The sequence below is a fragment of the Daphnia pulicaria genome, chromosome 2 (genome assembly GCF_021234035.1).
Source record: "Daphnia pulicaria isolate SC F1-1A chromosome 2, SC_F0-13Bv2, whole genome shotgun sequence".
Classification (NCBI taxonomy): domain Eukaryota; kingdom Metazoa; phylum Arthropoda; class Branchiopoda; order Diplostraca; family Daphniidae; genus Daphnia; species Daphnia pulicaria.
In genome coordinates, this window is record NC_060914.1 from 486738 (window position 1) to 501965 (window position 15228).

Below are 15228 nucleotides of genomic sequence, written 5' to 3' on the forward strand. Positions count from 1 at the left end.
TTATTCATCAAAATAGTTGACTTTCTGTCGACTGTGACATTCTTTGTATTACATTTGAGAATAGGTGACCAATGGGGGAGAACAGAAAACGACATCATGTTCGAACCAAACAACCAAGTCAAATATTTGGTCGAAGTGTAGGCTCCTTATTCTTGCAGACTGGAACGCTGAAGGTCTGAGCGCATTACGCAGCCCACAACGCGGACGGGACAGGGTCAAAAAGAAACTCCAACCCGCAATTTATGTTTCGTTTTTACTTACACGATAAATATTACTCCAGCAATGTCCGCAGCGCAATGTAGAAAGTATATAGAGAGCAATAGTACAGAAAAAAAGAACTAAAAATAATAAAAGACCACAGTCCAAAGAGTTACACTGAAAAATGACCCGCGTCTCAATCCTTCAGTTCGGAATTTTGGGTTTTCTATGGCGGAGTAGTAGTAGTAGTAGAAGATTTCTATTATTTTTCGAATTTTTTTGAATTTTGTTTTTGAATTCCCGTTTGCTTGATTTGATCTACTGGCAGTTGTTCCCTCGTACGTATATCTACATAGTATACGCGGTCGTGTGAATATCATTGTTGGATCCAGCTCATTATATCTACATGCCACATCGCTGGACTAACAAAAGGAAAGAAGCGACCAACAATAATTTGGAGCTGTTGTTTTTTTTATGTACCACATTTCTTCCCCTCATTTGTTATTCCTCGTACAAAGAGTCTTGTCTCGAGTTAAGGTGAAAGAACTGGCGACAGGTGAAATAAATCAGGGTGAAGAAGAGAGAGAGAAAGAAGAAAAAACGAGAAATAAGAGAGTCTTCGACTTGCCGAGACGGCCATGAACGTGACGGCTACAACTCGGGGAAAAAAAAGTGAAGCCCTGATGCCAGGAGCCAAAGAAAAGGGAAAAGCCAGTCAGAAAAAAAGGTAAAAGGTGGCGAGTTAATAATGTCTGAGGTGTCGAAATGAGCCGGACCCTTTGGCCGCCTCGGTCTATAGGTATATATACATGAGCTGCTTTTTTTTTTCCCACTAAACCTTCTAGCTGCCGTCACCGCGTCCTTCTTTCGCTTGTTGAATGAGAGCTGTAGGCCCCCCACTAACTTTCCTTCACAAATGGGATAAGCCCACCCTGACAATAGATTTCTCTCTTTTTCATTGTGTGTGTCAAAATGTCGATTGTTTGACTAGATCTGTTGAGCCGCGCGGCTCTTATAAAGACGCATAGCAGTGACCACACCGATGATATGAGACTCTCTCTCTTATTTCTTTCCACCCAATTTTCCACTTTCCGCGACGGACGATCCATCGTCTCTCTTTTTATTTCTGAATTTTGAATGTTTTGTTTGTTTCTTTCTTGGTGGAACGTGAAGGATGGGAGGTTACAGTCGAACTGCACGCACGCTGTGATCGTGCAGACATTTGTCGGTCGACTGGATCGACTCCGGACAGAGGGGCGAGAGAGAGAGAGAAAAGGCGGAGCTTGTGAAGAGTTCCAGGATTTTTGGGGTTTTCGCCTTTTTCTTCTCCTCCTGGACTTGTGTGTATCTCTCTCTCTGGCTGCTCAATGCCCTGCGAGGGCTATGGCCAGCAGAAGGATAAGGGAAGGTGGGGAGAAGGTTGAACCCGCTGTTCCGACTGGCGGCGGCAGCGGCGGCGGTGGTGATGCTGTTGCTGGTGGGTCTCGCAAGCTGCGCGCTCCGTTAGATTGAATATCTCACACAGTTATGACATTTGCCACGACGGCTTTGCATCTCTCTCGCTCTCGCTCTTCCACCCCTTTTTTTTTCTTGATTCATCCTCCTCTCTCCCTCTACAACGCTCACTCACTCACTCGGCGCGCTCTCGCTCTCTGCTGCTGCTGATGATTCACGCCGGGTGGTTTCAACCAGAACGGACGCCAACGCCGTCCGTCGTGCACTGATCCATCGGTTCGCTCTGTTCGCTCCATCAGTCAGCATCCGGCACTCTGGCCAACCATATCTGGCCTATTTTTCATCGCTGACCCCCCTCTTGTCGTGTTTGATTTGGTTTTTATTTTTAGTCCCGTGCGCGCGGGGTTATTTATTTGATTGTTTTTCAAATGTCCCGCTTTTTTTAATAACTGAGTGACGTGTGACGAAACTGACGGGCCGAGTGTGATTGCTTGGTCGTGCCTGTTTTTAGTGACCGCTGTGCCGCCGCAAAGTGACCCCCGAAGTGTTCAAGTTGGACGCGATTCGTCTCATTTTCCATCCGTACGCGTTCCATGCACCAATCATCCACCTGTCGCCCATTGAATAGCACGTCATGGTCACCAGGAATCTCCTAAGATTCGCCGTTTTGTCTATCCTGACTCTGATCGTCGTCTCTTTCGTCGCAGACAGGTATTTCTTTTAGTAAATGAGAAAACCGTACACACTCTGACCAAGGTCGAATAAAATTATATCCCCTTGATTGCGCAATCGATGACGTCTATACACCTCGTGTGTCGTCCATCGTTTTTGCGCTTGTATAGAATTTGCAAGAGTAAATGAAGAGATGAGTTTAAGTTTGAAATGGAACACCTCTAGCCGAGAGTCTTTGATGGCGGTTATAACGAACGCCATCAACTAACGAATAAAACGCGCATCGTTTAATTAGACGTTCCCATTTCCTCATCAAACGAGATGCACGTCGGCGAACTTGTCGGCTCGTCTTATTGCCTGGTGCTGCATCTAATAACGATCTCCGAAAGTTGTGCCCGTTAAAAAAAAAAGAAAAGAAAAAAATAAGTTAAAGGGCGAGTTAGCCCGTGACGACCGGGGGGCAGGACCACCCTCCCTCACATCTCTCTTGCCCTGTGCTCTTGTTCGTTGTTCGTTCTTATTTGCCTCCCTCTGTTTATAGACGCCTACGCTCGTTAGCATTTGAAGCCGATGGTATACATAACACACAGATTGTGATGTGTCTATTGCGCTTTGATCTCAGCGTGAGGGGGGGGGGGGGGGGCTCTTATTAGATACGAAGGGTGAAGTCCGATGAAATGAATACAAGCGCAAAGAGTCGGAAAAGTCTCTTTTCTTTTTCTTTTCCATTATTTTCTCCGACTTGTTGTAACTTTAGCCCTCCTCCTCATCCCACCCTGTAAAGTGGTCGTTATCGCTGTCAAAACTTTAGAAACCAACTCAGGCCGGGCCCCGCAAAGAAGAAGAAGAACTTTGAAAAGAGCTGCGGCTGGATGCAATTACATAAAAGAGAGATCCATCGAGCTGAAAAACTCCACTTGGTTATCCGACACACGTAGTATACTACTACTTGACTTATCGGGTTACGGCGTTTAAATTCTAATAACGAGCCACCGTCGTCGCTCACCGTTTGACGAATGTTGATCATGTTGTGCGCGTTTTACGACTTGTATTTTATGGGTTTTCCTTATTTTTTGTTTTCTTTTCTTTTCTCCTGAACTTGACGTGAACGAAATATTACAGTCATGCAGGTGGTGGCGCGGATAACCGAAGGCCGAGCGGTGGGAAGACGCCGCTGACGATGCGCCGTTCTGATTTGTTGCTGAGCAGTAATTCGCTGATGAATATCCGCCGGAAGCCGGATGAGAAGAGACGCCAGAAAGAGGACAAATACTTCTTCAATTCGGTGATGGAGCGACAGCGCCGCAAACCTCGGCCGACCAGCGCCATTTGCAAGAATTTCCCGGGCCTCAGCAAAAAGCAGTTGGAGCTCTGCTTTCGCTACCCTGACGTCATGTCGGCCGCCATCGGAGGTCTGCAGTTGGCCGTTAACGAATGCCAGTTCCAGTTCCAGAAGCACCGCTGGAACTGCTCGGCCCTGGAGAGGAAGAACCGCAATCCTCACAGCAGCAATTTTCTGCAGAAAGGTAAACGAAATGCAATGAATTTTAGACCGATCGCATTCCTTCCACTTTCTTGTTCTCATTTTTTATTTTTAAATAGTTTTACCGTATATATAAGAGCACCATTTCATGTTACCGGTTACACGATATGCACTCCATATGTATACGAGCCGGAAAAGGTGATAGCCATCAGTGATGCATAATCTGATTCCCGCCCCATTCTTTCCATTACCGATAACTCTTGCTGGCAATATCGATGGACGATTTGGGGCCTTTTTCGTTAAGTATTAAACAATGCGTCGAACCCCCCAAGCAGCAGCAGCAGCAGCAGCTTTTTTGCGATGAAAGGAAGAACAAGACGTCAACCGAGTACTATAGCGAAGTAAAAGAAAAACAAGAAAGCAAAGAAAAGCGATGGCTATCAAATGGGAAACTAAAGAAAACCCTCTAGACAATCATCAGTGAGCGAGCAAGTTTTCAGGCCCCTTTTGTTAAAGGCGGGGGGCGATTCTTCGCATTACACACGGGGCACCACCGCACACGAGAAAGAGAAAAGAAGAAAAAAAGTGTAGTTTTCTTGGATGAATGGTGCGCTTTTTGGTTGGTTTTGACAAAAGGCCTGCGTTTTCTCTCTCTCCGACTTTCTGTGTGTGTGTACTAGAGCCCCCCCTTGGAACCATTGAAATGGTTGTGTGAGAACGTGACGCGATGCTCTAAGCAGCAGAAGCTTGTTGCATTTTATATGAATGTTGCCACTTTTCTCTCTCTCTCTCTCTCTCTCTCAGCCTGTCCATGTCGACTCGGGTTGTCATTTTCCATAAGAATGTCTCTTATTAAACCAGAATAGAAGCAGCAAGACTTTTTTTTTTGTAGAAACGCGCGTGTATCGCCATGGTGGAGCCCCTCTTTCATCCTCTTTCTAGCCCTACGTGTATTTAGACCTAAATGTCTCATGTAACGCCTAGTGTATACAACTCTACACCGTGTATACAACAGAGAGATTTCAGCTGGGCCCAAAAAGGTCCCGGCCGTGTCGAATCGATTGACTCACGTCGCTAGAGCTCAAACACACAATCAGAGATTCGTCAGCAAACGGTTCCACTTTCAGCCGGCGATGTATGGATGTGTGAGGGGGTACGTCTACTCGGAAATCAAATAGAGAGAGTGACATCTGCGTAAAGCTCAGAAGCTTCGTTTCTACTTGGTCATGTCTCAATTTTCTTTTTCTTTATTTGCTATACCATGTTATACCTGCTTTACTCGCCGACCGGCCACCGGAAAGATGTTGAAAAATGTATAATTTTATTTCAAAAATGAAAGAAACATTCCTTGCATCATCTCTCATTTTGATACCATCATCATCTCATCTGGCGGACACGCTGTCGGCGACGGGGCACAGTAGACGGACTCGATCTCCTATATAGTTGTACACGTTAGCGCGGCGGTCGTGTTTTCATAATGAAAGCCTATATAATAAGATAGCCGTGATGAGTGCAATCAGCGCATCTTTTAGAGCTAGGGAAAATATGCAGATCGGGGCAGATCATTCTCGATGAACTGGTAGCAAGCGCTTTGGGTTCGCCAAGTCCATTAATTATATTGCTATCTTATTCTGTGTGCAGTGTATAAGAATGTCCTCTTTTTTTTCTTTTCTTTTTTATGACGTGATATTCCGGCAGAATTTGACTAGCGGGGTCCACCTGGAACCCACACACACATACAGAGGGAGGGAGGGGGGGAGAGAATAGAATAGAATAGAAATATATAGGAACAAAGCCAAAACCAAATCAAGAATAACATGAAAGTCCGTTCTCTTTTTGAAAAAAAAAAAGATGTTATTTCTTTTGTGGGCACGTCGTGGCAGATACGGATGCATGTTCGGTTGGGTGGTCCGACCATTCAAACTGGCTCTGATGATCTGGATAATACACTCAACAGAGGGTCAGAAATAGAAGAAGAAAAGAAGAGGATCAAAGAGAGAGGAATGAGTCTAAGAAAAAAGAACATCAGCAAAACACAAAAGCGGAAAATGGGGAAAGAAAAAGCTACACGGGGGCCGGGTCGGTCGATTAAGATTCGAGTGAGAGAAAAGACGAGGCACAATCGATCAATAAGGCCATGATGAAGCCGAAAAATGTTGTCTTAAAAAGAAGAAGAAGAAGAAGAAGAAGAAAAATTATTTCGGGAATAAGAACCGCGACCTGCTGCTGTTTTGGCCCTTTTCATCCATGGGTAAGCTCGCGATTAGCATCATCATCATCCGCGTATACACATGAGAGGCCTTCATCTAGCTCTCATGACTATGGGGGAGGCAGGCCGCGTTCCACGGTGTTATGTATAAATTAGTTATTGCGTCTCACGTTATTTTGTGTAGGAAAAGAGAAAAAAAAAAAATAGGCAAAAGATATTTTTTTCGTGGAATTTGGAAATCACGCTTGATAATATGTTGCGTCTCATTTCATCCTGCCTCTCTCTCCGACTTGGAATTTTAAACTCGGCTGGGTATAGTAGTCACGCTAATCATTGATAATTCAAAAATGGCCTCATCTTAAGAAACGGATACCAAATAAGCGACTTTACCCGTGTCTCAAAGCGGCTTCCAGACGTTGGCGTGCTCAAAGCGACGACCTGAAATGTTTTTTTCGGTTTCCAAAATAAGCGCCAGCAGCCAGCCACGCACCCTGGTTGGTGAACTTAGCCAATTATTCAAGTCAAAAAGTGTATTAGCGCTCGGCTAAGAGACGGTTGCGGTATGGGGAGACGTTTGACGACGCAGAGGCTGCCAGATCTCCTTGGAGTTTACCTTGAAAAAGGTGATTGTGTCTTATTTTAGCTCTCGCCAAAGAGAATCAAGGTGAATAACACGGGATGAATGTGCTTTAACATGTAATCATGCAGCGCAACATTTCTCTCTATAGTGAGCAGCCTTTATCAAGACATCACCAACGTGCTGTATCCATTGATGATATCAACGTGAACGTGTGTCTCTATTATACTCGTACACAACTCCTCTATAAGCGCATCTTGTGTGGTAAATGTCGAGTTATAAACGGACGACGGCGCACTCTAAAAGATTCGTTAGATTCTCGTTGCTCCGTCGGCTGGAAATGTTGGGCATCTGGACAGTTCGAGAACATGTTTATTGACACTTATCCGAAACATTAGCCAAGTGGAAAGAAGAAGACGCGCATTACCTTTGACGCTCAGATTTTTTTAACACCCAGCAAAGAGACGACTATTCTCCTCTCACTCGAAATGTTATTCATTTTTTTTGTGGGGTCTTGCAAGACTCAATGGGTCATCAACGTACCTGGGATCAATCCAACAAACGATATAACTTGAATCTCACGCCAATATTTTTAGACCGCTCAACATTCTGCGCAAATGCTTGGACATGTTTCTGTACAAAATTAAATGAGCTATTGTTCAACAAATCTAATTTGCTTTTGTTTGTTTTTTGTTTTTTTGTTTTTCAATAGGCTATCGAGAAACAGCGTTCGCTTACGCCGTCTCATCTGCCGGGGTGGCGCATTCCGTGTCCAAGGCTTGCGGCCAAGGTAAATTGGAATCGTGCGGATGCGATCCCAAGAGCCAGCGCGGTAACGGCGGTTTCGGATCGTCGTCGACGCTGGCCGATTGGCGCTGGAGCGGCTGCTCGCACAATATGGATTTCGGCGTCAAGTTCTCGCGCTTCTTGCTCGATTCGCGCCAGCGCGGACAGGACATTCACTCGCGGATTCACTTGCACAACAGCCACGTCGGCCGAACCGTAAGTCACGCGCTTCCCTTTTCATGTGAATTTTTCACCTCTCTCGTAGCCCCGTAGAGGCTAAAGCCTGTATAGTATACCATATAGTGCCATGCACTATATTTCCCAGGCAAAAGGAAAGGGGAGTTCTCGGTCTAATGCCATTAAAGTCTCAAACATTCGAGTCAAGCCTGGAAACTGTCAAATCCAATTAGACGGCAAGGTTCTCCTACTCCCTCCATACGTTCCGTTAGTCAGACACGAAGCCTTATTGAGACATAATCTGTACAAGTAATGTGCTGAACGAACTTTTTTTTGAACGGAATAGAGTAGATTCGTACGAAATGCACAGACAAAACAGCAGTAGCTCAGCATTCTGAAAATGTCTAGCGAAAAAACAAAAAAAGAAATTGGGAAATTTGGGAGATTTTTTAGGAAGTCAAATAATTGCTAGCCGCCATCTGTTTTGGCGGCTGATTCATTGCACGGCCATGACCGCCTCAACAGTGTCTCGGAAAGTCTCGACTGATGGCAAATTGAAGACGCAGTCGTAGCGAACCGACGGCGCATCCAACGCCTCATAAGTTGCCCCGTGATTACTATGCTTTGGCTGCTCTCTCTCTCTCTCTCTCTCTCTTAACTTAATTGAGCGTGAAATTGCTAAGTGGCCTTCTCCGAAGGAGAGGGAAAAATATAGGCACCAAAATATATCAGGGTGGAAGAGGAGGAGGAATAGAAAGAGGCGGATAGAAATGGGATGGAGCCAGCGCCAGAGAGACCGCCGTGAGAGCTATGAGATTCTCTCGCCGTTGACCTGCCCTTAATGGATCAATCTAAGCCACTCTATTCATCTGTGATGATGATTGTTGAACATCAAAGGTAGTTGGAGCCAATTCGGAGATCCGATGCAAATGCCACGGCATGTCCGGCAGTTGCGAGATGAAGACTTGCTGGAAGGCGGTCCCGGAATTCCGGCGCGTCGGCACCGTCCTCAAGGAGCGCTTCAACCAGGCCGTCTTGGTGGATCAATCTCAGCTGGGCAACGAGGCTGGCAGCAGCAGCAAAGGGCGGCAGTTCGCCCGGCGCATCCGAGACACCGACCTGCTCTTCTACGAACGGTCGCCCAATTTCTGCGAGGAGCGGCCGGACGTCGACTACCCAGGAATCACGGGGCGACGGTGCAACAAGACGGGCGACGAGCTGGACAACTGCCAGTCGCTGTGCTGTGGGCGCGGTTACAACGTCGTCCGCCAGAAGAGGACGGAGCGCTGCCACTGTCGCTTCCACTGGTGCTGCTCCGTCGTGTGCAACAACTGCACAGTCGAGCAATGGGTCACCGTATGCAAATAAAACGTCTACCCCCTTTTGATCATCGTTGGCCGCTATCTCTTTGTAATGTTTGTTCGAATGCCCAGTTCTGTTTCAACCCTCCCCAATAAAAACTCTTGGATACGATCCCCATTCATCCCCGTCGTGACCCTCACCAGTTGACATTACATAATGATATATTATATATACTGTATGATGATATATAGACTACATTTTGCCGAATATACCCGGTGCTATATTTGCTTTTTTGTTTTCATTGTATTTCGTGTGATTGTTCTAACCACCAGTATAAACCTGACTGTCGATCTCTCTTTGTTGAGAAAACAATAATAACAAATACATACGTGTACAGATACTACTGAATTCATGTTAAACTAGTAGGGGGGACATGTATACTAATCACACTGAATTGAATAGAACGTACAGTATGCATGACAAAGTAAAAGTGCATTTGCTAATAATCCATTTGAGAGAATGGGGCAGGGTTAGATGGAGGAAAGGGGGGAGTTGAAAATCTTATTTTTAGAACGTGACATCAAAGGAGTAATCTCAGATCGACGGGTAAATTGGGCAGATGGCATCATGATACCGACTGCTGGCAGCAGATGATTGCTCTAAGTGACACACTCAACTACTATGGGGCATATAGTAAAGCTCCGACTCTCACCCGCCCCCTCATCTCCCCTTTTCAGCATCCCGCTCATTTCCAAATAATAATAAAAGAAAAAGTCTGCTACACTCTGATGCTTTTTTTTTTTATTTTCAAGAGAGAAGTAGAAAGGTTTGGTCCAGGCAGATGGGGGAGGTAAGAGCGGACCAGCAAGCTGTAGTATATCTGGTGGGCCGCGGCCAGCGATAAAGATCACCAAAGCGCCGTATAATGATGATGATGATGCAACCGACAATGCCAGCCGGTGCCCAACTGATTTCTACCCTCTCTATACTATCTGTACCATTTCTATAAATATACATGTGTGTGTGCATAGAAGAGAGAGAGATCGTGTATATATATCTATCTACTCAACAGAAGAGAGAAAAAACAGAAAGTACGTATAGTACGCATTAGATTGAAAAGAGAGTTGAAGGGGAGCGAGAGATCCGCCTCTTCACTCTTCCGAGCAGACGCGTGTGTTGAATACACTCACACAGACACATAGAACGTCAAGGAGAGCCGAAGAGGGAAAGAATAAAAATAAAATAAAATACTAGACAGAACATGTACAGATATATATGTTCAGTTGAAAGCTTCTCATTATGTGGAGCGCACCGATCTGATTGATAAACTATAAGAGCCTTCTCCCCATCACTTTTTGCAGCGCAGACCTGTGTGTAGTGGTATATACTTGAGAAGATAAGGCGACTCTGGCACCGACTGCTGGCCAATCGCGGGGAATAAGTCTTTAGCATCTTTTCTTTATATAGTTCTTTACTATACTCCTCCCCCTCTCAATGGCTGTAACATCCAATGAGCCTGTCACTGTCTATCAACATCTCTGATCGACGCTCTGTTATTCCCGAGTCGCTGCTGGCCTGGACGGACCCTGGGAAAATTTGTTCTACGCCCCTCTTCACGGCCAACAGAGATGCTAGCCTTTTCCCGTTGATGGCTATTGACATTCTTGCTTTCATTAAATTTTTTGTTAAGAGAGATTCCGCGCCTTGTAGAACACAGTCTACATAAGATAACAATTAAGGCGCAGAAGCAAAAAATAAAAACATAATAACATCAATTCTCTATAACAAAATTTTCTTTTAATTATAAAAAGATAGTGTAAATTTTTGTTTTATTATTATGAAAATAATCCCGATCGCTCCAGCGGATTTTGAGTCGTTGGCGAACAAACCGCTTTTATCGTTTTTGGCGGTTTGGTTTTTCGGGAAGGGGTTGATTTTCTTTGATTTTAGCGGGTAATGGGAGGCGGGTTAGTGCGGATTTTTAATATCAATATCTTGGGTGGTTATTGGTGTCGTCTGCTCACACTTTGTTTCGAAAAAGCAAAAAGAGACGAGAAAAAGAGAAAGAGAGAGAAGTTTCAAATATTTTTTTAATTATAGAAAACTGAACCGCGATCACTGGTGTGGAAACGAGTACGTGGCTGCAAGAGAAATAGCAAAACAAAATAAAATGTGGTCGTCGTGTGAACTTCGTGACTCGCCATGCTCTCCTATCCATGCTGTTTCTCAGGTAAATAAAATTAAGAATACAAATGGAATGATTTTGGGAGCTTGTACAGAAGAACTAAACCTGTTCCAAAAGTTGGTGCCTGACTTCAGTGAAGCATTTATCATGTATGCGTGTTGTTGATGCATTGGCAGAGTTTGTTTGCTCTATGTAACCTTTACCTTTATGCAAATTTCAGGCCTGAGCCAGCCATCGTAACCACAAGATGTGCAATAAGTTTTGATACTGACATGTCATCACCAACAATCTCAGCATCACCGATTGGGTAATAATTTTTTTTTACTTTTATCAACCTGTGACCTGCCATATAATTATATTTTAATGATGTCTGAAACTTGCATAAAAGGGTAATCCTGTAAATAATCCTATTTATTAACAAGAAGGGTCCCACTGTCTTCTTTCTAACTTTTCCTTAAATGAGTAGTCTGCAATATTTGTTTTCGTAACCCATTTTAAATTTTTTGTTTAGATAAACAGCTCCTAGTTCAATTGGAAAAACTCTGTCCTCGTGTACACCATGTGAAGGTATATTCACGACCACCTTTTCCTATCCTGCCTGGCGTCAACTTTACTGAGGATGGAGCACTTGTGGATGCCCGGCTGTGGATTTCCCGGGCTTATAAAGGTAGAATAAATGTCTCTATTCTTCCTTTTTGGACTATATGGTTGGTTATAAAACGTTGCGGAGTCGGTTGACTGCAAGTTTTCTCTTGCTGTTTTTGTTATCTTAAGGTTAATTAAATAACTAATTTTTAGAGTGACTTCATATCAGGCTTGTTTTATACCTCAAAACTTTGTCTGCTGGTAAACAATCAAATTTAAAAATTTTTATTATTTTAAACACCTCAACAATGTGCAAAGTCTATAAGATTGTGTACGTCCAAGAGGTAACTGCCGCCACACCGGCCCCTCCTCGTTGATTTAACTCTTTGCTATAGTCTCCTGCGAATGAATATGATATGAAACCGTCCACTAGAATTTGAAATGGATCATATGATAATTTTCTGATTATTTTCGCTTTTGCTTAACGCAGTTTTGAACAACATCAAAGCAAGGGTCGTCGACATGCAGGGAAGTTCAGTTATAAGCTTGTATGAAACTTGTATGGTGCTTGTTATACATTTATGGACCATACTCTACTCTAGTCCTTGTTTATAATCCAATTGTTGTTGATGAGCCTCATTGTGGATGACGGAACTAATTGATCTAGAAGCAGAGCGGGATGGAGGCAATCAGAATCGAAAAGGTAAAGCGGAAATTCACGCAACGAAGAGACTGCAAATTACAAAATCACTACTACACTGGTAAAGCTGTGACGAAGCCGCTTCCATGTTCATTCCTTTTTCGTCGATCCTTTATCTGCGTACAAACATAGAACTGACATTTTGCCGAGTTATTATGCCGTCCTCTATCCGTCTGCCTAACGAGATTAAACCCTGTGTCCTCCTGTGTTTGTGACAAGGGCTATCGCACATTCCGTCATGTATTGAACTCGCCGTAACTCGGACGTCGAAACAGTTGGCTCTGGTGCTTCGTTTGAAGTCGACCACTCCAGTTCGTCTGAATTGTGAAGGTTGGAAATTGAATTTTCCAGCTGTGGTCCGTTCCAGCTCGGTCCCATTTAACATCAACCACTCATCGCGAATGACCTGACTTGCGATTGAATCAACTTGAATCGTCCCGAGGAGAAAGGAAAGACAAAAAAAAAATCATCATGTCTTATTACGGAAAAAGCCTCTATTTGGATTTTGATACCCTACCCAGAGCTAACCATCGTTTCTCTCTTGGACGTGTGTTAGCCAAGGGTACTTCGGCCAGCATCTATCATGGCGTCGACCATGAAGCCGGTATTTAATTCTTTTCCGTTTTTTGTGCCAATTTGAGTAGTTTTTTCATTGCATTAAGTAAACTGCATATCGTAAATTGTAGAAAAATATCAGTTGTTATACATACGTGTATTATCACCGTCATCCCACTAATAATAGACCACGTTGATTATGTTATTAGGCGATCGATTGGTGGCCATCAAAGTGTTGAAAAATTTAATCGATAATGTCGAATACATTGAGGAAGAGTATAGAATCTTCAAGAACTTGAGCCGACATGACAACTTCCCCACTTTTTACGGTGGTTTTCTCAATAAATTCGACAAAGCCGATAAGGATGAACTTTGGCTAGTCATGGAGGTAGGATTTAGTTTATTTATTCCTCTTGATTTGATTCTTATTTATGTCTATTTTTACGATTGGGTGGTATATTATTTTAGCAATGTGAAGGAAGTTCCTTGGGCGATTTACTCTACAACATGAAGCAGAATGACCGTAAGTTAACCGAGCAATTGATCGGCTACATCGTCCGCGAACTGATCAACGCACTCAGCTACCTTCACATGAATCACATCATTCACCGAGATGTCAAGGCCTCCAACGTTCTCTTGACACTAGACGGACAGATCAAGTTGAGCGACTTCGGATTCTCCAGGTTTGTCACTTGTTGATGGTTTTACTCTGCAGCAAAGATTCATAGAGCTTCAAATTCGTTCTCATGTAGACATCTGAAGCATACGATGAGCCGACGGTCCACTTCCATTGGTTCGCCGCACTGGTGAGATGGCAGATTATATTCGTGATGTAATTGATGATGTCTAATGATAGGAGATAATCATTCAGGATGGCACCGGAAGTGATCCAGAGCACTCCGTGCAACACCGAGGCGCTGGACATGATGGACGATGAGGAAGCGAAGAAAGGCTATGATCACCATTGCGACGTTTGGTCTCTAGGTAAGCCCACCGAGAGATACGAGAAGCTTATAAGCAACAAAGTTTAAATGCGGAAGCCCACCTATTCTCTGCTACTGGAGAATGGTGAAACCAATCTATTTCTTTTCCTTAGAAAAAGTACGAAGCCAAAGTTTGGCCTACATTTCAAGGACTTCACCGTCTGTTACGTTATTTTTTAAATTTGTTTATGTAGCGCTGTTCGTTGCTCGTTGGTGAACTTGAACATGTCGGTCCATTGATTGTCTTGTTTAGGTATTACCTGTATTGAAATGGCCGATGGAGTGCCTCCTCTGTGGGATCTGCATCCCGTACGAGCGCTGTTTCAAATCGTGAATAATCCGCCACCTGAGGTGAAGGTGCCTTCGGAATGGTCGACAAACTTCAGGGACTTCATTTCAGAGTATTGCACAATGATTTATTGGTTTCTGGCTTATATTTGCCTAACCTATTCGAGCGACTTTTTGATTCGTCGACTTTTGCAAGGAGTTTGTGAAACCAAATAGCATTTTCTTTTTTTTTTCTTTTTTTTTTTTTTTTTTTTTTTTTTTTACAGATGTCTTATAAAAAATCCGGAACATCGACCGGTCATCATGGAATTAGCCGAACACCCTTTCATCCAAGAGTTACCAGAAGACACTGGAATGGTGTGCTTTACAATTAAAATATCATAACGATTCCAAAAAAGATTTACTAACTCCTCTTTTGAAATATGAACAGCTGCAAAATCAACTCAGAGTTTTGATTTCCAAGTATGTGACTTCCGTTGATTTGGATAGGCCCCACGAAGTTGTCATTAAGGACGGCAGGCTAAAGGTTTGAATCATTTAAAAATAATATCCTACTGATGAATGAAATAGAGTTCCCACTATTCACAAAGACCGAACCAGAAGGATCATTTAAAAAGATGTATCCCGATGATTTAGCCTCCCTTGAGGTTGTGGATGAAGAAAAGGTATTGCTCACTCTTGGAAATCGCTATAGTCGAGGTCAGTTTCAAACATACGCTGGAACTGCTCTTCTTATAGTCACTCCGCAATCGGATCAGTCTCTAATATATGAAAAAGAGGTAAAACGTTTTCTTTAGCTTTTGAAAATGCATTTTTTTTTTCGTAATTAACTAGTGCGTGTTATTTTAATAGTATCACGAGCGCTACATGTTTAAGGCTCGTTCCGACGAGGAACCCCATGTTTTTGCAGTGGTAGATCGAGCGTGGCAAGACATGCTTCACCACCAAGAGCATCAAAATATTATTCTATCGGGAGATCGCAATTCGGGAAAATCATTCAATTTTACGCAAATCGTTCGCCATCTGTGCTATATGGCAAAGGTACGAGTGAACTAGAATTCATGTCTACGTAT

At 43.6% G+C, this 15228-nt stretch overlaps 2 protein-coding genes across 3 annotated transcripts in view; both read left to right on the forward strand.

Annotated features, from left to right (window-relative positions):
• LOC124326981 (neither inactivation nor afterpotential protein C-like) overlaps positions 1 to 15228 on the forward strand; it is a 28402-nt gene that overhangs the window by 6717 nt on the left and 6457 nt on the right. Inside the window, exons 1-12 of one of the 2 annotated variants that reach the window (XM_046785730.1) lie at positions 10907 to 11089; positions 11265 to 11351; positions 11556 to 12933; positions 13094 to 13272; positions 13353 to 13567; positions 13637 to 13690; positions 13756 to 13868; positions 14121 to 14268; positions 14422 to 14512; positions 14586 to 14681; positions 14746 to 14934; positions 15008 to 15196. In XM_046785730.1, coding sequence (XP_046641686.1) covers positions 12801 to 12933; positions 13094 to 13272; positions 13353 to 13567; positions 13637 to 13690; positions 13756 to 13868; positions 14121 to 14268; positions 14422 to 14512; positions 14586 to 14681; positions 14746 to 14934; positions 15008 to 15196 — 1407 coding nt within the window. In that variant the 5' untranslated portion in view covers positions 10907 to 11089; positions 11265 to 11351; positions 11556 to 12800. Of the gene's footprint in view, positions 1 to 10906; positions 11090 to 11264; positions 11352 to 11555; positions 12934 to 13093; positions 13273 to 13352; positions 13568 to 13636; positions 13691 to 13755; positions 13869 to 14120; positions 14269 to 14421; positions 14513 to 14585; positions 14682 to 14745; positions 14935 to 15007; positions 15197 to 15228 lie in introns of those variants that run through there. The other variant, XM_046785731.1, reaches the window with a different exon arrangement.
• On the forward strand, positions 1611 to 9259 carry LOC124327181 (protein Wnt-10b-like). Its single transcript, XM_046786116.1, has 4 exons — positions 1611 to 2364; positions 3448 to 3851; positions 7307 to 7596; positions 8455 to 9259. Exons 1-4 carry the CDS (start codon positions 2288 to 2290, stop codon positions 8923 to 8925), a joined length of 1242 nt encoding a protein of 413 aa, XP_046642072.1. The 5' UTR covers positions 1611 to 2287; the 3' UTR covers positions 8926 to 9259.

What these genes read in the sequence shown, in the direction of transcription:
- LOC124327181 (XM_046786116.1), top strand. Translation starts at nt 2,288, where the DNA reads ATGGTCACCAGGAATCTCCTAAGATTCGCCGTTTTGTCTATCCTGACT. An exon ending in GTCTCTTTCGTCGCAGACAG is followed by an intron (nt 2,365 to 3,447) that starts GTATTTCTTTTA and finishes GAAATATTACAG; the next exon opens with TCATGCAGGTGGTGGCGCGG. An exon ending in ACAGCCACGTCGGCCGAACC is followed by an intron (nt 7,597 to 8,454) that starts GTAAGTCACGCG and finishes TGAACATCAAAG; the next exon opens with GTAGTTGGAGCCAATTCGGA.